Genomic DNA, 25,746 nt, shown 5'->3' with positions numbered 1-25,746 from the left:
CAGGATCATTTTAATAATTATATGTTAAATATAAATATAATTCATGATCATTTATAATCATTTTATAAATGTAATAATATGTAATTTTATACAATATTTTTTAAGATTAACATGTCTGAAAAACATTAAATTATTATAATTAATTGAAATGTATGTAAATTATATATTATAATATATAATTATTTAAAAAAAGAATTTAATTAAATTAAGCAGTTATTATATTTTGCAGAACACTTTAGTTTCTGCAAAACAATTTCAGATGCCAGTAATTTATTTACTTTAATTATATATATTAATCTTTATTACTTGTATTATTTATAATATTTATTATCTGCATTAATCTTTTCAACTGATTACACAGGAAAATAATAATAATAATTATTATTATTAATATTATTATTATTATTATTATTATTATTGTTATTATTATTATTATTTATGTGTGTAATCAGTTGAAAAGATTAATACAGATAATAAAGATTATAAATTACATTATTTAAATAAAAGATTATATATATTATTTATGTGTATTATATATTATTATTGTGTGTAATCAGTTGAAAAGATTAGCTGATGCTGATAATGTTCAATAGCCAAATATCAGTTGATTAATCGGCCTGGCTGATATATCTGTATAGCCAACATTCACATGAACCACAGTGCGTTACATTAAACAATAGCAGTATATTCCACCTACTATCGCTCTTTACCTGTAGGCGTATCTACTGCGGTATTTTTATAACAATAAACACAGAAAAAAACTCTCTGTACACAGGGTCTCGGAGCGAGTCCTGCTGTCTAATCCCTTGTAGGTGTATTTTGTCATCACACACCCACATAGTGGTTGTGTTTCCTTTTAGCTGTCCTCCTGTGCCCCCGTTCCTCCCTCTTCTCCAGCTCTGGGCCTTTTGTAATAGCAGTATGTCTATTTTAACCGTAGGAGTGGCTGTTCCCTCACCGCATGACTCTCTTGTATGTGTGTGTGTGGCTGAATTTTAGCCGTCTTCCTCCTCTGCCCTGTTGCCCTCTTCCTCTTCTCCTACACTGTGCTCTAATTTCACAACGCTAAGCTCCTGTCCTCTCATTGTGGCCCTAGCGAATATTGATCCAGTTTATCTTCCTGGAATACTCTGAGATTTTTACCGGAATGACGACACGGTGGAGCGAGCGATCTATAATGACAAGCTTAATTGGATTTGTATGGCATGCTGAATTCTGAATCTCTGGCTCTGTGTCTAATATGTTTTTCTTCCCTATTAACCTCTCTCCACTCTTCACTGCATGGTCACAGGGTCAGTTCTGTGCATGGCTCCTGCTAGCAGCATTGGTAGGTTCCTCCTCTTCCTGTCTGTCTGTCTATCTGTCTCTGTTTTCCCCACCTCACATAGAGGTCTAGTCGCTCTTACAGGTGATTTGAAGCTTGATGACCTGTGACTGTAATGTCACACAAACTACCATATCAAATTAGCACCTGTTGATGGAATCTGACCAGTGACACCATCGTGCATCTGTTTTCTGCTTTATTCTGCTTCTATTCACCTGCAAGAGCTCTCTGTGTGTTTGAAATATTTACATTTCTCTCTTTGGGGTTTTGCAATATACAGTATATTATTAAATTCATTATTAATCATTTACAGTGGTTATTTTTACTATTATAGCAGTTCATATTTTACATATTTTATTTTACATTCATGTTATTTAATTTACTTTGCTTTAAATTATTTCAAATTACAATTATTTTTACAGTGGCTATTATTATTATTATCTGAATTCTATATATTTTATATTTCATATTAATTTGTTGTGTCCTATTTTAAATTCCTTTTTTTTTTTTTACAGTGATTAGAAATTTGTTATAACTATTTATTATATATTTATTTATTTTTACACACTTTATACACTATTTTAATTTATTATTTATACATTTTGTACATTTATATTGTAAATTTTATTTTAACTCATTTTAAATACCAAATTTTTACAGTTGTTATTATTATTTTATTGTTTTAAATTGTAATTCCTTATATTTGTATGTATTTTACATATACATATATTATTATGCATTACTCATTTACAGTAGATCTTATCATTTTATTATTATTATTATTATTATTATAAATTTTAAGTTAATATATTCATATTATTATTTCAAGTTTATATATATTTACATACAATTTTTAAATTATAATTAATTTTTTTCCTAGTGGCTGTTATTTTTATTATTATAATCTTCATCATTTCATTATTTTAAACTGTCATTTTAAAGTCGTTTAAACAGTATTTGTGTGAAAACACCAGATCCAAGCGAACAGGCTGTTAATAATAGGCATTGTCTTGTGTTGTGTACTATTGATTTGGAAATTTGATCAGTTTCCTAGAGAAATAGCCCACTTGATCATAATTGACCTGTCTGAGCCACACAAACGGCCATTCTCTGTAGTTTGCCGTAGATCGTTGGATCAGTACTTCTCAGTAAGTCTCGCCCGATCGACGCGAGACCGGTTAACGGCTCGTGTAATCTGTCACCCGCACTAACCACCCATGCCAGACTTCTCTGGGTACAACTGATTATGGTGATAAATTTCCTTGAGGTGATTGTAATCAGCCTTTTTCCTCTTTTTTTTGTTTTGTTTTGTTTTTTTCCCCATGCTTCTCTCGCTTTGCATCGTGATTGCATGCCATCTGCTGGTTTAACCTAACGATGGCTCGCTGCTCTGTAATATACACCATTGCTAAACAACAAAACCAAAAAACAAACTACAAAAACCCTACCAACCAACCAAACACCTGTTGCATTTGGTTTCCATAATGCTCCACCTACCTGTTCATTGCTTCCATGGTTCCCTTCCTGAAAAAGTACCCATGATGTACAGTGCTACGCCTGCTACTGTCTCTGCAGCAACAACTCCTGCCACAAGTGTCCCCTACGCAACAACAGCACCAGCCAATCAGGTTTGCTCCTTTTAAAAGCTTTCTTTCATAAATCCCTGAGCTCTGAATAAGCACTTTGCCTCGAATTCATTGGCACGAATCACAAAATCAGATGCATTTATTCGGACGGATCGGTGCTTATTCAGAGCTCGCACATTGGCAAATAGTAGTTGTGTTGTGTTGCATTTTTTTCTTGTTTTGTTCTGCATGTCCTTGCTTTATTTTGATGTCGAGATATCCTTCCTCATCTACACATCTTGATGACAAACACGACTGATGTCGAGCTAAAAATACACACCTCACTCCATTCTAGATCTTCCGCATACAATCATTTCCACTTATTCTCCCGCTCTTTGTCCGTCTCTGGGTTGGTTTGGGAAAGCAGGGAGAAGGTGAGTTGCAGAGCCAGGACGGACGCTGCGACGCTGATTTTCCATAAGGCGCTAAAAATGGTGCTGTAGGAGGGAATCTGCGTGACGTTCACGACCCGGCAATTACGGCGTCTGACTGACAATAGCCGCAGACTTTGAACATCATTTGCACATATGAACACCATTTAATGTGCTTTTTGTGGCAAATTCAGGTCAAACTGCACCGTGCACACTAGCTATAATGTAATGAAAGATCGACATCTTATATCAGTTCCCATCATGCTCGGCAAACTCGGACCGCTCCCATTCTTTGGTATTGTTCACCCAGGGGGTCACATAAGGAGACTTTGAGGTCTTTCCCACTTCCGGCGTTCTTAAATGGAGCCTTCCTGTCACTGATCGGCTTTTCCTGTTGTTTTGCGGGGTCTGAATATACTCAGGAACTGGGACGTTGAGGGTTATTTGTAGTCTTATCATGTGAAATTGAACCTGTTTCCTGAGGGTCTCTTGCTAGACGGTTCAAGGCTCTACAGCGCCACCTGGCAGGAGAATGAAGTACAGCATCTCACGTCTCACCAGTCTCCAGTCAGGTTAATTGAGTTTAAAAGATGCAATTCATACAATGTTTTTTATTGTACAATATCTTTCATAACCGATTAGGTTTCAGCGTAGAGCCACAAATCTGCCACATGAAACTGTGTTTTGCAGCCCGTTTTTATTTGGTTAATGCAAGAGCCACATTGTCACATTTTTCTGTGGTTTGGAAATGTACAGTATTCTTAAATTCATTATTAATAATAACAATAATAATATTTGTAATGTTTTAAATTAATTCATTAATATTTATATAATAATATATAATTATATTAATTATATAATAATAATTTAATTCATTAATATTTATAAAATAATAATAATAGTAGTAATAATTAATTTAAAAATACTGTTATTAAACTATTAAATATTACAATAAATATTAAATTGTTAGTAGTAGAATTTGTAAATTCAAAACAATGTTATTATTAAATTATTAAATATTAAAACAAAATATTATATTCTTAGTAGTAGATGTAAATTTTAAACAGTGTTATTATTAAATTATTAAATATATTATAAATTTATTTCAAAATGCTATTATTATTATTATTAGCAATGAATTAAATAATACTGTAAATGTCAAAAACCCAGAGAAATAAATGTGAAAATTTAAAACAAAGATACTAACTACAACAACAACAACAATAATAATATAATATGGATGTTAATAATGATAATAATAATGTTATAATTTTATTGATTTTGTTATTATATATTTGTATATATTGTATACATTTTATATATTATTCATTTTATTATATATTATTTTATCTATTATTCCTTTTTATTTCAAAATATTTCAGATTAAGATTATTCAAGATTTTCAACAATAAAAATGTGAGAATTTAAAAAAAAAATATTTTTTAATTAATATAAAATAATAATAGTAATAATAATTCATTTAAAAATACTGTTATTAAACTATTAAAATTATTACAATAAATATTAAAATGTTAGTAGTAGCAGTTGTAAATTTAAAAACAATACTATTATTAAATTATTAAATATTATTAAAATAAATTTTATAATCTTAGTAGTAGTTATAAATTTATAAGTGTTAATATTAAGTTATTAAATATTAAAATTCATTTCAAAATGTTATTATTATTATGAATGAATTCAGATTATTTAATTATCTTGACTTATTTTCACGTCAAACTGGATTTTCAACAAGAAAAACTGTGAGAAGAAATTGATTTGATAGTGAAAAGCTTTTCCGTATACTTGGTGCCCTGGAGGCGTCAGCTGAAAATTAATGTCATTTTGTTTTGATGAAAGGTGATGAAAACATTTCTTTTCTTTAGAATAACGTGCACCACTGATTTGTTCTCTACAAGGCCAGAAACAAATTACGAAAATAAATAGTCAACTTAAATCTTACGTTAGCTTAAAATGTGCAAAAATGACACGTTATACATTTAGCATGACTTCAGACTCGTGATGTTTGTTCTCAGACGTGATTTAATACAGGTTTTTAGAGCTGAAGATGGAACACAGAGGCCTTTTCTCTGATGTTTGTTTGCGTCAGTCTCAGACCCAGACAGACAGAACCAGCAGTGGCCGCTGAGTCATCCCTGCAAGCGCTAATCTCACACATGAGTTTAATTATGCAGCGAGAGAGTGAGAGAGAGACAGAGAGACGGGCTGCGGGCATGTGCGCAGGAGGCATAAACAAACGCTTGACTGCTGTAACAGACGCAGTTTTGAGGTGACGACTTTAGCTTGAAGCAGATGAACGCAGGTCACGTTATAATCTACTGAACTGAGGCTGTGTTCGGAATGGCACACTAACTTACTGCTTACTGCCCAGTACACAGTGCATACTGCCTACTATTTTTTAAGAATAGTATGTGAAATAGTATACAATATGCAGCAAATAATGTTTCAGAGTAGCATGCTAGTGTTGTCACATGACAAACATTGAACATTAATTCAGCACAGCTGTCCAACTTACAAATAAATGTGATTACTAATCATTCTTTTTTACGTAAAAATTTCCTACCTTGCGACTGTCCTCACCAATGGTCTTGATCTAACCCATAATAATTCTGTTTGTTGGTATAAAGTCAAGTTGATTCAGTGAAATTAAATCATGTTTTTCACTTTATACAAAAATGAAAATTCTGTCAATAATTACTCACCCTCATGTCGCTCCAAACCCGTAAGACTTTCGTTCATCTTCGGAAGACAAATTAAGATCTTATTGATTAAATCTGAGAGCTTTCTGTCCCTCCATAGACAGCTACGCAACTGACACTTTAATGCTTCAAAAAGTTCAGAAAGAGATTGTAAAGCTAATCCAAATTTTGTGAAGAGACTCAATCGTTTTATATGACGAACAGATTGAATTTAGGCTTTTATTCACTTATAAACATTGATCAGCGAACAAAAGCTCAACCGGACATGCTACAAACCTCTTGCTGAAGCTCAAATGTGCTGCGTAACACGAGAATGAACCTCACTGGTTCTTGCAGAAGCTCGAACGTGCTGCGTAATATGAGAATGAACCTCACTTGTTCTTGCTGAAGCTCAAACGTGCTGCGTAACACGAGAATGAACCTCACTGGTTCTTGAGGAAGCTCAAATGTGCTGCGTAACACGAGAATGAACCTCACTGGTTCTTGCAGAAGCTCGAACGTGCTGCGTAACACGAGAATGAACCTCACTGGTTCTTGCTGAAGCTCAAACGTGCTGCGTAACATGAGAATGAACCTCACTGGTTCTTGCAGAAGCTCAAACGTGCTGCGTAACACGAGAATGAACCTCACTGGTTCTTGAGGAAGCTCAAATGTGCTGCGTAACACGAGAATGAACCTCACTGGTTCTTGAGGAAGCTCAAATGTGCTGCGTAACATGAGAATGAACCTCACTGGTTCTTGCTGAAGCTCAAACGTGCTGCGTAACACGAGAATGAACCTCATTGGTTCTTGAGGAAGCTCAAACGTTCTGAGTAACACGAGAATGAACCTCACTGGTTCTTGCTGAAGCTCAAACGTGATGAGTAACACAAGAATGAACCTCACTGGTTCTTGCAGAAGCTCAAATGTGCTGCGTAACACGAGAATGAACCTCACTGGTTCTTGTGGAAGCTCAAACGTGCTGCGTAACACGAGAATGAACTTCATTGGTTCTTGCTGAAGCTCAAACGTGATGAGTAACACAAGAATGAACCTCATTGGTTCTTGCAGAAGCTCAAATGTGCTGCGTAACACGAGAATGAACCTCACTGGTTCTTGCTGAAGCTCAGAAGCTCAAGCTCAGATTTCATCAAAAAGATTGTGTTCCGAAGATGAATGAAGGTCTTATTGGTTTGTAACGACATGATGGTGAGTAATTAATGACAGAAATTTCATTTTTTGGGTGAACTAACCCTTTAGTTGGTTAGATTTTAAACTAACAGTTTTGACTTGAGTCAAAAATATAATTGTTTGAATCAAATTGACTAAATTAGGTTAGCTAATTTTTAGGGTTCAGCTAACAATATAGTTGGAACACCTACCACTTTTTTACTGTGTAAAATACTTCAATTATACATAGGTAAAAACTCATTATAGCCGGGTTTTGCCCTACTATACCCAATATATTAATGCACAAATATATATTTTGTCAGCATAAAATAGTTATTGATATGCAAATATATGGTTTTATTTGTCAGGAGAATAATGACTGAGAATCATTTGTCAAATGACTGACTCAACCAGCCGGCCAGCAATGAAAATATAATAGAACGTTTTAGATAAAGCAAATACGTTACTATGAAACGTATGCTTTCCCAAAACAGATTGGTCGTCATTAAGACAATGTAATCGTTGAGGGAATTTATCATTATAACGTTCTGTTCCAAGCCAATATCTGTGCACCTTAAAACTTATGGCCAATTATTACACAGTTATCGAATGGATTTTTATCAACACTAAACGGACTTCAGCTGAACAATGACACTATTTTCTTCTTAGAGCTCTGTTGAAGCATTGAACTCTGTTTGCATCACTGCATCATTTTCTTGTTTATCACTGTAAAGCTGCTTTGAAATCTGTATTGTTTAAAGCGCTACATAAATATAAATAAACTTGATTTGATCGAAACTTGCCATAGAGATTAAAGTGCAAGTTATGTGCTACTAACAATAGTGTTTTTCTGAAACACAGCTAGTTTGTACTTTACCGTAACATGTATATGTGTACTTATAAAAGTGTTCCATTTATAATTATTCCCCGCCTCCAGTTCAGTCATGCCGCATTCTACACGAAGATGAAACGTCACATGGAGCGCGTTGCGTTTTGGGAAACAGTATCCCATGCAGCTCCCTCAGATGCATACATCAGATATCAGCAAATGTAGTAGGTAATTTGGGAGCTCCTTGCATACAGTATACACATTCCATACTGCAACATAGGAGTTCTATGGCAGTATGCCATTCCGAACACAGCTTCCGTACTGATTTCAGCGTTCTTTAGTTGCTTTTAGCAGATGCTGGCAAATATAGTAGGTCATCCAGGTATTACATGCAGAAAATTTGCATACTACCCACTCTATACATACTGAATACTGCAGAAATAGTAAGAGTAGTATGATAGTTTGCTATTTCGAACACAGCCTGAGACTCTGTTTAGTGAGGCTTTGAGGCTTTTGGTATCTGAATTGATGGGATGTCCCTGGCATGTGCGCCTCCCCGTTCAGTCTGATGTGCCAAGAAAAATGTGAAGAGTTGAGACACTGCTGCGGGACGGCAGCATCAGATGTAGGGCAGCAGCGCCCCCTCCTGGACAGAGGGTGGAGCGACTGAGGATTGACAGATTTATTTCCTAAAGCTTATTTTTTTAAATGCAAAACTTGAATCTACAATCAACATTTATGAAGCCTTTTTATTTACTTGTGTGCTAGTATAGTCTGTCTGCAATTCCTTGATATTAAAATAATGTTTTTACATTATTAATATAATGATATTTTAAAAAATAAATAATAAAATAAAATATTTTAATATATTTAAAATATATATATATATATATATATATATATATATTTATAAAATATATTTTTCAAATCAGATATGCACATTTAAAATGTAAAGCTCTAGAATTATATATTTATTTCTATAATGTATATTTACATTATATAGTGATATTTACTGTTGATAAAAATTCATATTTATGATTATATAAACTAAATACTTATAATAATTATATAAATATAACTATAAATAGATTATAATTGCATATATTGACATGTAACTTAAAATAATTATTATTAGTAATATTATGTAATATTACATATTGTTGATAAATTACATTTTAATAAGTATAGAAATTACAATAACTAATATGTAAATGTTTTTTTAGATATATTTTATATATATTATATTTATAAATTATAAATCCTAGCTCCCTCTGTTTATCAATAGCAAGTAGCATATCATGGTATGTCAGTGTGTCTGACGTTGGTACTTCATTTATTACAAACCAGGAAAACTGTTTGTCAAATTGTTCATGGGGTCTTTAAATGCAGTAGTTCGAAATAAATTACATATTTGTCAATTATAGCAGCTAAACCTGGTTTACATCACATACAACTTCATGATCCAACATAGAGTTGCTGTTCTTTACATTGCCATTGTCTCATCGGGCTCTGTGTAGCTTGCATGTGAACCCTCTCTGGCCTTGCTTTCCCATCATGCCGTGGTGCAGCCGGCTGTCAAGCTTCCACTCGCCACACTGTCGCCTCGCCTTTAGCACAGCACTCTGTTCACAACGCTGACGGTGTTTCATAGTAACTTTACACATTTGGTGACTAAACTAGGATGTGAAGCTTGGGTGCCACACTCCTGCCTGATCGTACTGCGCTTTTACTGTTTGGCTTGGGCTTAATAACACATTTCAAAATGTTTTGGATCCAGGAAAAAGATTAGTTATACGACCCACCCACAGTGCCAGTTGGCTATATCATAAAATAATATTGATTTATATATGATGTTTGTGATGTTGTTTGAGGCATTTTGATGGGTTTATGTTACTCTGGTGTTTACAACCACTTGCATGCATGCATGCAGAAGAATTAAAAACCTGATGCTAAATGCAGGTCACAGAAAACACACAAAAAGACATCAAAATATTGTTCTGTGACCCGAGGCCTTGTTGATTCCCACCTCTAATAAATGCTGTTATGTAACCAGAAGAAATGAATCAGAAACGAAGCCCCCATGAGTGCTGGCTGTATCCACAGTTTGAAACCTGGCTGTGTTCTGACTCGCATACTAGCATACTACTCAAGCTATTTCTGCAGTATGCGACGCATAATTTTCTGTATGCGCTGAATGCATTGATTAGCCTGCCAAAGCTATATATGCATAAGCTTTTTGAAAGAAATTAATAATTTTATTCAGCAAGGATGCATCAAATTGACCAAAAGTGACAGTAAAAGACATTTATAATGTTACAAAAGATATTCATTCTATTCTTTTGAACTTTCAGTTCATCAAAGAATCCTGAAAAAAGTGGTTTCCACAAAAATATGTATCAAAACAAATGTTTTTAAAGAGATAGTTCACCCAAAATTATCTCATGATGTACTCACCCTCAAGCCATCTTAGGTGGTGTATATGACTATCTTCTTTCAGACGAACACAATCAGAGATATATTTAAAAATATTCTGGCTCTCCCAAGCTTAATAATGGTAGTGAATGGGGGGCGTGTTTTGAAGCCATGAAAAATGCATCCATCCATCGTAAAAATAATTCATACGGCTCAAGGGGGTTAATAAAGACCTTCTGAAATGAAGCGATGGGTTTTTGTAAGAAACATTTCCATATTTAAAACTTTATAAAGTATAATGCTTAGGAGAGCTAGGATATTTTTAAATATATCTCCTGTAAAAAAAAAAAAAAAAGGTCATATACACCTAGGATGGCTTGAGGGTGAGTAAATCATGGTATAATTTTCATTTTTGGGTGAACTATCCCTTTAACATTAAAATGTTTCTTGAGCATCAAACCAGCATATTAGAATGATTTCTGAAGAATCATGTGACACTGAAGACTGGAGTAATGATATTGAAAATTCAGCTTTGATCACAAAAATAAATTACATTTTACAATATATTCACATAGAAAACAGCTATTTTAAATGATAATATTTCACAATTTTTACTGTATTTTTGATCAAATAAATGCAACCTTGGTTAGCAGAAGAGGCTTCTTTCAGACATATTAAAAAATGTTAATGGTAGTGTATTATTTAACAAATATTGATCTGCTTTCTTCCTCAACAGAAGCATGCAAATAAGACCAAGTCCTTTGCATTCGCTGCTTTTTGCGCGTGAGAAAACTAAACACTAAGACAATCTTTTTAGGGAGGTCACTTCAGTACAAACAATGAGCTCATAACCACTACATTAACATGCATACGCTCAGTAAATAGCATGCACATCCATCGACATCATCTCTATCTACACGGACACCTTTAAACAGTGTTACTCCATGCAGACGTCACGTAGCCTATAAGTCAGAGTACTTAAGTTCGATTATGATGTTTAATGGGCCTTTACTAATATTTGGATGCTGTTTTGTGTTTGTTTCCCCTCTGTTTGCGCAGATCATCTTGAAGTAAACCACCGAAGAGGAACGGGGTGTCAGGAAGCTGCTTTGAGAAACCCAAAAAGATCCCCGTGTAAATACGACCTGCCCTCCCCGTTAGAACTACAGCAACCTGCATGCTAAAGCGTAAACACATTAGCAACCCACTACACAATACACACACCATATACCTGTTATGCTTGGAAAAGTGACTCAACCGGTTTCTAACTTCAAAACAAAAGATATAAAAAAACGAAACAAGAAAATATATATGAATATATATAAATATATATATATATATGTCAATGTACAGCACGTTTCATAGAGGCATAAGTGAGATTCATCTGAATGATCGGTCACCCGTCAGATGTAATGTGTATTTTTCTCCCATGGTTGTTTTAAATGAAAAACAAATGCACAATGTTCACCCTGAGCGAATGACGAGCGACGCAAGGAAACACACACATACACACACACTAGGTTTGCACTGTCAGAAATAGTGCTTAATATTAAGTGCTTGATTGTCTTGAACGGGAGGACGTCTCCTGCAGAGTATGTCTTAAACATCCCCATGCACCCTCCGGATAGGGGAAAGAGGGGTTGCTTGATTTTTATTTCTTGTTTTAATACACAACACCGAATGTCACATTGCGGACAAAACGAAGATTGTCTACTGGTCAAAATGCGCCTCCCTCCAGTTTCTCCTTCTTGGACTTGAGCTGATCCGTCTTTGGAAACGGAAATGATTCGATTATCGCTGTTCTTCATCCCCAACGGCCAAAGAAAGGTTTACTCTGACACGAAGTGTGAACATAAACAGTCGGTGTCGGAAGTGCGAATGTGGCAAACCACGTGCCATGCAACCATGTTTCTGTCTGCGTCTCTGCTAAAGGACTGTGTTTTACTCCTTCCTTTTTTGTTTTTAAATGGACGGTGAATGATTTCGATGTGTCCGTGGGAACACTGGCCATCAGGGAGTCGACTCTGGCTTCTATCCCGTGCCAAGGGCTTACATTAAACTGGAGAGCTGCTGTAAACAAACTCGTACACACTCATACACGAGACGGACTTCTCCAATTTGTCTGGGGCCTGTTCGTCGTCCCAATCACACGGTGCCCAGCGAACGGAAAACGTGAGGAGGAAGGGGGCGCGAAACGTTGCAGTAGACGATCTCTGACGCGTCTCTCGCCGATAATCCTGTTTTATTTGATAAACAGTAGAAGTGCCTAAAAAATATATTTTACACAGCAAGCATCTTGAGAAGATGACTTTATGTGGGGTTGGGGGTTATAAAAACACTCTTTGGTGTCAAAAAGCAAGTAAAGCTCCCGAAATGATCTTGGCCCATTTGGACAAAAGAAAAGAGACAAGAAACACGTAGACTTAAATGCATTTCATACACCACCATGGTCTGTTTCATTACACAACATGGATGTTGCTAGAAATTGGTGCAGAACTGAATAGGTAGAATGTTGATTGACATCAGAAATGTAAAGGAATTTTGTCAGGACGAGCTAAATGTCTGTAACGCGTGACGTATGAGTTTGGTAAACGATTGTCATAGCGGTGTGTTCTTAAGCAGTTTGTTGTTGAGTCAGGACTGTCCGTTCTGTCGTTTTCTTACTATAACGAAACACCTAACAGCATCGTTTAATTTTTATTTGGATGGTGTTTTTTTTTGTTGTTGTTGTTTTTGTTTTTGTTTTGTTTTTTTACCTGGAATAGTGTTGTCAAAAATACCGACTTGGGTACCAAATGTGACAGCATTTCCCCCTAGCATCAGCGTTTTGAGCGCTGTTGAGCGGATTCTTGAGCGGATAGTTCACTTTAAAATGAAAATTACCCCAATCTTTACTCACCCTGAAGCCATCCTAGGTGTATATGAATTTCTTCTTTCGGATGAACACAATCGGAGTTATATTATTAAATATCCTGACGTGTCCAAGCTTTATAATGGCAGTGAGCTGGGCCAACAAGTTTGAACCTCAAGAAAGTGCATCCATCCATCATAAATGTACTCCACACAGCTCCGGGAGATTAATAAAGGCCTTCTGAAGCGAAGCAATGTGTTTGTGTAAGAAAATTATCCATACTTAAGTAAAATATCTAGCTTCCGCCAGACCACCTTCCATATTCAACTTACGAAAAAGGATTACTGACGTTGCGTCAGTTACGTTTTTTTCTTAAGTTGAATACGGAAGGTGTAGGATATGGCGTAAGCAATTTGAACTGCGAGAGGCGATACATTTTCTTCGGTCTGGTGGAAGCTAGATATTTTGCTTTGAAACTTGTTAAATATGGACATTTTTTTTACACAAACGCATCGCTTCGCTTCAGAAGACCTTTTTTTTAACCCCCCGGAGCCGTGTGGAGTACATTTATGATGGATGGATGAACTTTCTTGAGCTTCAAACTCGTTGACCCCGTTCACTGCCATTATAAAGCTTGGACGCGTCAGGATATTTATTAATATAACTCTGATTGTGTTCATCAGAAAGAAGGAAGTCATATACACCTAGGATGGCTTGAGCGTGAGTAAATCTTGGGGTAATTTTCATTTTAAAGTGAACTAATCCTTTAAACACCTCTGATTGGCCATTGTGTTCATACACTCAACAGATATGTCTGTGATTGGCTACAATGAACAACGCTTCAAAAACATATAGACAAATAGACATATTTGATGCTCTTACCGAGCACTTAGCCATTCACAGACATATCTGTTGAGCGTATGAACACAATGGCCAATCAGAGGTGTTTAAAAATCTACTCAACAGCGCTCAAAATGCTAGGGGGAAATGCTGGTATTGTCACATTTTTAAAATTTCAGCACCGACTTAGTGCCAAAGTCAGTACTTTTGACAACATTAACCTGGAATAAGTGCACACAGCCTTCTTCTCCTCCCTGATTTCTGATGGGCGAAGCGTGTTTGTGCATGTCTGAATGCATCGGTGTGAGCGTGTGCATGCCTGCGTTACCGATCCAATCAGAAACATCATGTCTTTTCATGGTGCTCAATTAACACAGACAATCCACAAAGAGAAGTTTGGTTTCGCAGGAATATGGCACTGGTCTTAGCATTTTTGTTTTTAAAAAATTCATGTCATTTTTTTTTTTTTCTTTTAGGGCTTTTTTTGTGCAAAAGTTACAGTTTTAATGTAATTTTTGAAGTGGAAAGTGATTTAAATATATTTTATTGTCATTCTGTTCATTCTTTGTTTTTGTTAAATACTAGAACACAGAACAATGGTGTAACCTATTTTAAAAATGAATGTAATTTATTAAGCCAGGCTTAGCTACGTGCGGTTGTCCTTATAGCGACGGCGGCCTCAGCCAATCAGGAGCCGCTTCTAGATCTCGCGTTCGGGACGTCGCATCGCAGCGTAAGCAAGGCTGTAGAACTGCTTGTGTTATGTAAAAATGTTTATTGTATAGGTAATGTTTTACCAAAAAAAAAAAAAAACTAAAATAGAAAAAAAATGTATAAAAAAATTCTCAGTAGTATGATAGTTATTTCATAATAATATTAAGTTGTTGCTGTGGCAACCTAAAGTTGCGAATACTAAATTTTGGTATTTTTGTAAATGATGTAATTGTTAAGTTGATTCTTTCTTTCGTTTGTTCTTTTATTTTCAATTTTTTTTTTTTTTTTTTTTTTTTTTTTCTAGAGCACTGCAAAATGTTAGATTGTAAAGCAGATATTGGAACATTTCCTATGTTATGTCAAGATTATATTACCAGGAGATTTTTCGGTAGCATTTAACGGCCTCTTTATTGGTGTAACGTTTAAGATAGTAGTAAATACTCACCAGTTACAATAGTGTGACGTAACTTAAGAAACGATTCTAGAGTTCGTGCCCCCCCTTCCCTATTTTTAATTGACAAAGGATCTCAAGTACTTGTAAAGATCATTTTTTATATTATTTATGAAAGTTGTCCTGGTTTGTTCAACAACTTAAATGAGTTAACGATTGCACTTTGATTTCCTGTAACTGTAGGATGTTCATTTCAAACTGATGCACAATGAATATGGTATGGCAACACAAATCAATGATGGTTGTTTTATTGCTTTAGTTAAACCAGAGAACTAAATATTCAGTAAGCATCTTGCATGGTATTTTATGTCAAATTAAGAAGTTATTTTCAATTTAATCTGAGAAAATAAAAAGAAATATATTGAATGTTTCTATCTACACTATAGAGAAAAAAAAATCTGCACATATGATGAAAGTAACGGTTGTTCTTAATTTGGGATTTATTACACCCCAAATGAAAAAAATTGACTGATGTTGAAAAAGCACTTTGGAATCAGTTGATATACTGAGCAGACACAGCGTATCCAAACACTTTGCCTTACCTTTAGTCCATTGTTTTTAAGCTTTTGTGTTTCAGAGCTATTAATATGTACTAGGGTGTCAACAGGTCTACTGAATTTACTTCTCACCTCCATCTATATATGAATATACTATACCTATAACTAAGACATGTAAGAGTTTATTATTATTATTATTATTTCGGAGCATTGTCACTGAGAGGCCAAAAGGTTTGACGGTGTTGATGCTTTTCAATGCCCTTTTCCTGTTTGCGACGAGACGCCGTGGCGTTTTCCATGCCGCTCTCAAGAGATTGTGGGTATTTACGCTGTGCTGCTTGACTTCCATCAGTGATGCAGTAGCCCATTGGCACACACACATTCACAGAGATAATATGAGAAGAATATTATAAACCAAGCCCTCTTTGGATAATATTAGTTTTCATGTAACCATTTTAAATGTTTTATTTGTGCATATATATATTATGTGCTATTTTATGTCATATAGTCAAATGTTTTTGGTTCCAGAAAAATAGTGTAAAATCTATTGAGACAATATGAATAAAGAAAGAGAAAAAGGACGGATGTGTGCTGTATTGTATTTGTCCATTTGCATGATAATGTGTGCAACAACAGGGTTTCTGCGGGTCTTAAAAAGGCCTTAAAGGGGTAGTTTACGCAAAAATTAAAATTCTGTCATTTACTCACCCTCAAGTTGTTCCAAACCTGTATGAATTTCTTTCTTCTGCTGAAAACAAAAATATATTTTGAAGAATGTCGGTAACCACACAGTGCATGGACCCCGTTGACTTCCATAGTATGGAAGAAAAGTACTATGGAAGTCAGTGGCATTAAATATTAAGTGTATTGCAAAAGAATTGATATATTCCTCAGTATTTAGGTCTTCTTTTCCAGTACAAATATCTAAACTTCTTTAAATCAAGATACATTTACTTGCAAATGTTAAAAAAAAAAAGAAAAAGTCTTGAAAAATTCGCTACAAAATGAAGTGAGTTTAGGCTTAAAACAAGAACAAATATCTGTCAATGATTTATGAAAACTTCCCTTTGAATTAAGTTTATTTTTCTGAGTCCATTGGCAGATATTTGTTCTTTTTTAATCATGAACTCACTTCATTTTGATCAATTTCACAGAAAACAAGACTTGCCATTGATTTCACAGACGAGGCTTAGGCCTAGTTCCAAACAAATGCATGTTTGAGCTGTTTTAACTGAAAGTAACTAAACATATCTTATATGTCGGCATCATTGTTTTGTCTCAAGATGCACACAAGTAATGTTTTTTTTCTAGTGCACGTGTATAAAAGCTACTTAAATGTCCTAATTAAACTAGGCCTAATCCTGGCTAAGTCCTGCCTGTGAAACCGGGCCTTAATATTTTGTGTGATTTTGCATCTCAAGTAAATGCGTCTTAATTTAAGAATCTTTTTTGTTCTGGAAAACAAGTGAAAAATACTGAGCAAGATCATCACTTTTATGCAGTGTGATCAGAAGGTACAGTATAAGATATTTACCATGTTCTAATGGTTGGGAGCAGAGTGATTCAAGCTACTTTTTTTGATAAAATGAATTAGAAAGTAATGGATATCTGTTGGAAGTTGTATTTTCAAACTCTTAAGTGTTGCTTATACAACTTGGTGTGTTTCTCCCTAGACATTTACATTTAGAGAACATATTGTGTTCCCTTCAATTTATTCCTTAAATTTTCTTTACTTAAAGGGTCTTTAAAAAGGATTACATTTACCTTCATAAACCTGCAGAAACCCATTGTTCTTATTCATCATCTTTTTGCACCGTTCTGTTATCAGCAAAGTGATAATGCATCAAAATAATTGAAATTTTCTGTCTCCCAAATAACTGTTTCCATCCAATTGTCTTTTTACTGATAAAATTATGTATAACGGAAATACTATGCTATATGAATATTGTAATCATAACAGTATTATCATCTGATACCATCATTTTAATATGGTAGGGCATTAAAACCATGATATTTAAAACTGAGTGATCTTGTATTAATTGTGCCAGTCTACTGTACACTCTAGATACAGTATGATACTGATTTTACACAAGCTCTGTAGTTCTCTTGGAATGAATAGTTGATGCAAAAATGTTAATCTTGTACAAAAAAAACAAAACATATAACACTAATTTTAGCATTTACTCTCCCTTTTCGAGTGCCATGGGCAAAGCATGCTGGGAAATAGAAATCCCAGCCCAGTTTCAGTTAAACTTAAAGGCTTAGTTAACACAAAAATAAAAATTCTGTCATTAATTACTCACCCTCATGTCATTCCAAACCCGTAAGACCTTCGTTCATCTTCAGAACACAAATTAAGATATTTTTTATAAAATCTGATAGCTCAGTGAGGCCTGCATTGACGGCAAGATAATTAACACTTTCAGATGCCCAGAAAGCTACTAAAGACATATTTAAAACAGTTCATGTGACTACAGTGGTTCAACCTTAATGTTATGAAGTGACGAGAATACTTTCTGTGTGCCAAAAAACAAAACAAAATAACGACTTTATTCAACAATATCTAGTGATGGGCGATTTCAAAACACTGCTTCATGAAGCTTCGAAGCTTTACGAATCTTTTGTTTCAAATCAGTGGTTCGGAGTGTGTATCAAACTGCCAAACCATTGAAATTTCGAAATGTTTCGAAACATGATGTAACGAAGCCTCGTTTACTGAAATCACGTGACTTTGGCAGTTTGATACACGCTCCGAACCACTGATTCGAAACAAAAGATTCGTAAAGCTTCGAATAAAGTCGTAATTTTGGGGGTTTTTTGGCGCACAAAAAGTATTCTAGTCGCTTCATAACATTAAGGTTGAACCACTGTAGTCACATGAACTGTTTTGAATATGTTTTTAGTAACTTTCCGGGCATTGAAAGTATTAATTATCTTGCTGTCAATGCAGGCCTCACTGAGCCATCAGATTTTATCAAAAATATCTTAATGTGTGAGTAATTAATGACAGAAATTTCATTTTTGGGTGAATTAACCCTTTAAGTTTGTCTAAATTAATAGAAATAAGTTCATAAAACTCAAAACAATGAAACCGTTCAGTTTACTTAAAATATATCAGTTCTGTGAACCTGAAAGAAAAAGAAACGGAACTAATTTGTTTAATATAAGTTTGTCCGAATCAAACCAATTAATTATTTTGAGTGTTAGGGTTTACAGAGCCAGTTTGAAAAGTCATTAGTTGAGCAAATATTACTGATTTTTCATTTTTGGCTGAACTATTGTTATAACATTTCATTGTGATTTATTAGGACAATTTATTGTTGCTTGTACAAAACTTACATGGATTTATACCCAGTGAACTGCAGATGCATTATACATATGATTTACCACTGACGTAACTCGAGCCTGCTGTTTCTTTCTAATGAAATCTGTAGACCTTGACATGTGGATATGGATAATTTATTAAGAGGTAAGAACTGCACAACCCATAGTCTGTACATTACATAAAGACATGCTGAAATATGTATGAATGCCATTGTATTAGATAACAATATATGTATAAAAGTGGCATTTTTAAAATAAAGATAGCATTCTATTCAAGCAAAACATAGCATTCATCAGTTTGAAATACTAAAACAATAGATGTATTAAAAATTAAACTTTGACAAGGGTGGAACATGTTGATGAACTACAGTAAGTGAAGAGAAATGGTCCTGCATTCACACATTGACGTATTCAAATACTTTAATGAACCGCTGCAGACTTGCATCCTCCTTCAGTACACACAATGGCCGCATCCCTATTGCTTTCTATTTCAGGTGCTGATGCAGGCGACGCGCTGTTGCCATAGGAACAGCATCCCAGCATCATTTATTGACACGCTCCCTGCACCGCCTCTTATTGGTCGCTCAACTGGGGCTGTAACCATTCGCGCCGAAGTTAAAAGCGGAAGTCCCACCCACCTCACTCACCATTGCCTTATTAAGAACAGTGGGCGTGGCTTGTCGCACTCCTCCGCGCCCATTGAACGCTAATAGCATCAATCCCGCTATAAAACTCCTATCCTTGAGCCGAGACTGTGTGGTCTGGCTTCAGAAGGTCTCCACCCGAGAGTATGGCGGTTGAGGATGCTGTAAGATGCAGAATAGTGTGCATCTTCTATTCTGGAATGCAGCAGCATCCTTAAGGATCGGAGGGGACACGTGATGCCCTGTGTGTTCGGCGTTTTTATAGGCTAAAATGCACGTAAAGACCTCTGAGAGGCTTTTTAGAGGTTATTTCTTCAAGCAGCTGTCGGGTTCTGGCTCTTCTAGATGGTTACAGATGCCATGAAGTCCGCGCATTGGCTCTTTGTGCGCCTCTGTTATTTGTCTCTATGGTGAGTGTTGCAATCCAGCCAGCCATGGCTCCGCGTCTGCTCGACTTCTGCAATATTCAAGGCAAGTTTCCCGTCGCATCTGATCGGCTCGGACACTGTTAGCTGGTTCCATTACGCGCGTCACATCGGTTCGGCTCGGTGCGCAATGCGCGAGTATAAGGTGGTGGTGCTCGGCAGCGGAGGGGTCGGGAAATCCGCTCTCACGGTCCAGTTCGTGACCGGGACCTTCATCGAAAAGTACGACCCGACCATCGAAGACTTCTACCGCAAGGAGATCGAGGTGGATTCGTCGCCGTCGGTGCTGGAGATCCTGGACACGGCCGGTACGGAGCAGTTCGCGTCCATGCGGGATCTCTACATCAAGAACGGCCAGGGCTTCATCCTGGTCTACAGCCTGGTCAACCAGCAGAGCTTCCAAGACATAAAGCCCATGAGAGACCAGATCATCCGGGTGAAAAGGTAAGAGACGCGAGGCTCCTTCTTTGGCCAAAATCACTGCATTGTATTGCAATGATTGATGGTAATACCATGGTATTCCTTGAGATACCGTACTTTTGAGGTAGCTCCCATTGTATTAGCACCTGGTACCATAATTTTTGAACTAGTTGAACTCCATGTTGTGCATATCATAGTATTTCTTTGAAGCACATTGGAGTACCTCATAATATTAACATACTATCACAGTGTTTTTGTCAATTTAAGGTGAAAATCAATAAACTTACAGAAATGTAAGTTGGTAATTCCATGTTTTTGGATATGTACCATGGTAAATATTAAAGTAGCATGGTATTAACATGTAATACTATGATTTTACCATTATACTGCCACAATAGTTTTTTGTAAAATCAAGATGAATAGCAATAAACGATGGTATTACCATGTTTTTGTTCATGTACCATGCAAATATTAAAGCACCATGGTAGATACTATCATTTTATAAGCACCTTTTTATGTCTTATATTGATATGATAATCATTCAGTACCATAGTACATATGGTATTAACGAACCATGGCATTACCATAATTGTACCATGATATTGCCGCAATACTTTTTATAAATTCGAGGTGAAAACAATAAACTTAAAAAAAAAAAAAAAAAAAAAAGTATTACCATGTTTTTGGACATGTACCATGGTAAATATTGAAGTGCCATGTTATTAGCATATGATACTGTCATTTTACCATTGTACTGCCACAATACTTTCCTATAAATGCAAGGTAAAAACAATAAACACAAAAAATTATGCATGTTTTTGGACATGCACTCTGGTAAATATTAAAAGTACCATGGTATTATCATGTGATACTGTCATTTTACCACGGTACAGACACAGTAGTTTGTTTTGCAAGTGGTATATGAATATGGTATCATTCTGTATCATGTTACATAGGAGTACTGTATTAAAGAACCACAATTTTACCATGGTACTGCTCAGTCAAGGAGTTTGTCTTTTCTGAGTGAGGTGAACTTTCCAAGTTTTTCCAAGTTAAGAACATGGAAGCACTTGAGTGAGTGAGTGAGTGTGAGTGGAATAATATGACGGTTAATAATAACTCCAATGGGAGGCAGCGTCTGTTATAATCTTTCCATAGTTTGACCTGAGGCCTAGAAACAGATGCTGTATTGTTTGTGTTTTTTCCATATCAACCCTTAAAAGAGGTTTGAACACATTGCTTTCATAAACAGGACCTATGGAACAATTAAAAAGCGAGCGTGAGGTAAAGCACACAGAGACAAAAGATTCATCACTGTAGCTGCAAAACCTGAAAGGCCTGAATTATCATGTCAGAACCTTGAATGAGAAAAGCTTTTAAAAAGCTCTTATTTACGCACTTTTTCCAGATTGTCTTCTGGCATTCTCTATCTATTCAGATGTGTCTGGTTGATCGTGACAAATACAGTAACTGTTGCATTTGAATAGCAAAAGCACCCTTAAGTATTTGCATGACGATGACATTATGAACAGTAGTGCAGCTAGTGAAGAGGTTTACCTGTTACAGCGATGCGGTCAGTAATCGGCCACTTTACCACAGTAATCAGGTCATAACATCAATGCACATTTTCCTGAAATATATATATATATATATATATATATATATATATATATATATATGTACTTGACAGTTTTCCATGCAAAGTCTTGGCTTTGATTTGGTGCTAAATAGATTATAAAGAATGAAGTAGCCCCGTATTTAGTTATTTTTGTAGTGCATGTTTGGGTTATTATGAAGCTATTACAGCAACTGTGCATTTTCTCCATCTTATTTCTACTTGCCAAATAAACAAATACCTTCATTATTAAATAAATGAACAAATATTGATTGGAGATTAAATTATTTTACTCTATGTGAATAAAATGTGCTGAGCGATATGAGACATGAAACTTGCACAGCTCTGTGAAAGCACTTAAATAAAAATGCCTTAAATAAACACATAAATCAGGTCTGAAGGAAGCTTGAAATTCCTGTGGAAATTCCCGCCTTTAAACACACTCAGGATGGACAAACGTTTTTTGCAGCTTTATCTCTCGCATTATGAATTGAATTGGCACCGTTTATGCCAGAACCTGCAAAAATTTTCTAAACCTCTGGCACGGGTTGTTAATCTGCAGGAGGAGGCAGATACATGCTGAGACGGCTGATGATAACTACAGTAACGCTGGTGAGATTTGCACACTCACCAAAATATAAATGAGATTGCGTGCTGGTGGAAGCCAAAGAAACATCACAACTGCATTAGCGCACTGTAACCCAAAGGCTTGCTTGACTTTTGGCAGCGAGACCCTGGGAAGAGGAAATGTGGGTGGATCCATCGGTCATCTGCTTTCTATCTAATGCGAAACACTCTTTAATGAATTTAGATTAAAAATGCACATCTACGTATTCAATTTAGCTTCAGCAGGTGTTTAAAATAAATATGACACTGCCCACACACAATCTGTGCACTGTTTCACATAATCTGTGATACTAAATGTGTGCAATTCTGTGAAAAGCATTTACATATTATAAAATGTGTTAAAATTATGCTAATTGGTATCTAAAAGCATTATCAAATTAATGAGATGTGCAAATGTGTTAATGATATTCAGACTCCATGCAGATCGATATAACTTAAATAACATTTATTATATTAATGTGTCTCTTCTGCTCATGAAGGCTGCATTTATTTAATAAAAAATACAGTGAAAATTGTGAAATATTATTTCAGTTTAAAATAGCTGTTTTCTATGTGAATATATTGTAAAATATAATTTTTTCAGTGATCAAAGCTGAATTTTCAGCATCATTACTCCAGTCTTCAGTGTCGCATGATCCTTCAGAAATCATTCTAATATGCTGATTTGATGCTCAAGAAACATTTATGATTATTATCAATGTTGAAAACAGTTGTGCTGCTTCATATTTTTGGGGGGAAACTGTGATACATTTTATTTCAGGATTATTTGATGAATTGACGGTTCAAAAGAACAGCATTTATTTGACATAGAATCTTTTGTAACATTATAAATGTCTTTACTGTCACTTTTGATTAATTTAATGCATCCTTGCTGAATAAAAGTATTCATTTCTTTTTTTAAAAATTTACTGACTCCAAACTTTTGAATATATGAATAAAAACATTTTTAAAATTATTTTCATGATTTGTTATCATAACATTTTTTCTTTTGTCAAATCAACTTAAATAATTAATTTAGTTCAAATAACCATATTTTGAGTTTAAACCAATTGTCTTCATTGTATTAACTCAAATTTTTAATTTCAATTTTAAATTCAATTTTAAGGCAACTAGGTAACTTACTTTTTTAATTAAAATCAACAATTCTTTTTTACAGTGTAGAAATGAAGCAGTTCTTGGCATATTAAAGTGTGTTGCTAACTCACACCTGTGGATTGCTTTACAGTATATAATTGCTTTCCTGTAGTCATTACTATTTCTATCTATATCTAATTGAATTTAGGTGCATTCAATGCAACACATATATAGCATGTCTTTGCCTTTGTGAAGTAAACGTTGCATTCATAGACTGGATGATGGTGTAACTGCCTCCCGTGAGACCTTCCTTCTTGGAAGATGAGATTGTGTTCCTGAGGGAAACCTGCTGTTTGTGCCCATAGATATTGACATTTCACACTCATCTGAAATCAGTTTTGTGGGAGTGTTTCTGCTATTCTCATAGCTCTGAAACACATGGAAAAACCGCGTCGTGGAGAGTCTGGAGAGAGTGTAGGGAAGGCCGCTGAAGATCATGATTGCTTTTTAACCTGCTCCAATTTGCTGCTCGCTCCACTGCACCGCTGTGACCGCGAGCAAAGCTGCGGCGTATTAACATGAAGTCATCTGTCTTCATTTGTGTTTCACTCTGAAGAGAAGATTTCCTCTATTTCTGTACACCGAGAGGGTGATTATGTTTGTTGTACGACTTTAAAATTGGTTTGGCTACTTTTCTACCTTTTACTTGCATTGTGACCTTTTACTTGATGTAGCACTTGTATTTTCACATCAGTTCAGGTACTTTATACTGTGTTTAAAAACGACCTGTTATGCCCTTTTACAAACTCTTGATTTGTTTTTGGGTTCTACCAGAATAGGTTTTCATGCTTGAATGAAACACATTTTTTTCCCATATTTGACATTGTTGCAGCTGCTCTCTTCCCAATCTGTCAGTAACGCTCTGTTTAGTTTTTGTCTCTGTGAAGCCCCTCCTTCTGAAAAGCACAATGTGCTCTGATTGGTCGGCTAGATCAGTGTGTTGTGATTGGTCAACTGCTTCGAGTGTGTTTGGGAAATCCCGCCCCTTACCATAACCGTAAGTTTCAACACACTACTAACTAAGGCTACGGTCAGACTGTCAGTCCAAATCTGATTTTTGTGCATATCTGATTGAAATCCGATCAAATTTAGCCAGTGTGAATGATCAAAAATCACATTAAATGCGATTTTTAAAATCAGTTTCGAGCTGCATTCATATGTGGTTTGAAATCCTATTCAAATCAAATTTCTGGAAATCCGTTTCAGTCTGACTGCTCTGATTGGATTTTGCTGCCGTTGTTGTTTTTGGTGAATGCCTACTAATGCAACGGTACGGTGTATTGCCATAGAAATCAATGCAGATATTCTGGAAAAAGAAAGAGCGGCATGGACACAAAAATAGGAACTAAACAGTTGCGATGCACAATGTGGACGTCAGTAATTTTAGATCAGATTCCAATCGGATACACAAATAATCGGATTTGGACTGACAGTGTGAACATAGCCTAACTCAACCATGCCCTGTGCCTTTATTCTGTGTATGCCTTGGGCAGGATTATTTAAATGAGGAATATTATTACGTTCATTCCCGGAAGAAAACTCAAGACTACAATGGAGGCATTTCAGGGAGTTCAGAAACAGAGTGCACTCATATACGTAGAGTAGTGTTATCAAAAGTACTGACTTGGTACTGTAATCAGTACTTTTTGAAATTTTGAAAGTCGGTACTGAAATTTTTAAAATGTGATGATACCAGCATTTCCCCCTAGCATTTTGAGCACTGTTAAGCGGATTCTTAAACACCTCTGATTGGCCATTGTGTTCATGTGCTCAACAG

The 25,746-nt window shown here is 35.4% G+C and overlaps 2 protein-coding genes across 10 annotated transcripts in view; both read left to right on the top strand.

Moving 5' to 3' along the window:
• Positions 1-16,361, top strand: part of mbnl2 (muscleblind-like splicing regulator 2) — a 78,656-nt gene extending 62,295 nt beyond the window's left edge. For 2 of the 9 annotated variants that reach the window (XM_051888789.1, XM_051888807.1), the window contains 4 exons: positions 1,292-1,327; positions 2,858-2,952; positions 8,124-8,243; positions 11,487-11,635. In XM_051888789.1, coding sequence (XP_051744749.1) covers positions 1,292-1,327; positions 2,858-2,952; positions 8,124-8,240 — 248 coding nt within the window. In that variant the 3' untranslated portion in view covers positions 8,241-8,243; positions 11,487-11,635. Of the gene's footprint in view, positions 1-1,291; positions 1,328-2,857; positions 2,953-8,123; positions 8,244-11,486 lie in introns of all 9 variants that reach the window. The other 7 variants (XM_051888813.1, XM_051888838.1, XM_051888797.1 and 4 more) reach the window with 5 other exon arrangements.
• Positions 16,362-19,798: 3,437 nt separating this feature from the next.
• Positions 19,799-25,746, top strand: part of rap2ab (RAP2A, member of RAS oncogene family b) — a 17,248-nt gene continuing 11,300 nt past the window's right edge. The window contains exon 1 of the mRNA XM_051907140.1: positions 19,799-20,617. Within this exon, the coding sequence (XP_051763100.1) occupies positions 20,304-20,617 (314 nt within the window). The 5' untranslated portion in view covers positions 19,799-20,303. The remainder of the gene's footprint in view (positions 20,618-25,746) is intronic.

This window comes from Ctenopharyngodon idella, chromosome 1 (genome assembly GCF_019924925.1).
Source record: "Ctenopharyngodon idella isolate HZGC_01 chromosome 1, HZGC01, whole genome shotgun sequence".
NCBI lineage: Eukaryota > Metazoa > Chordata > Actinopteri > Cypriniformes > Xenocyprididae > Ctenopharyngodon > Ctenopharyngodon idella.
The sequence above is the reverse complement of the archived record's forward strand: the minus strand, read 5'-3'. Positions and strand labels throughout refer to the sequence as shown.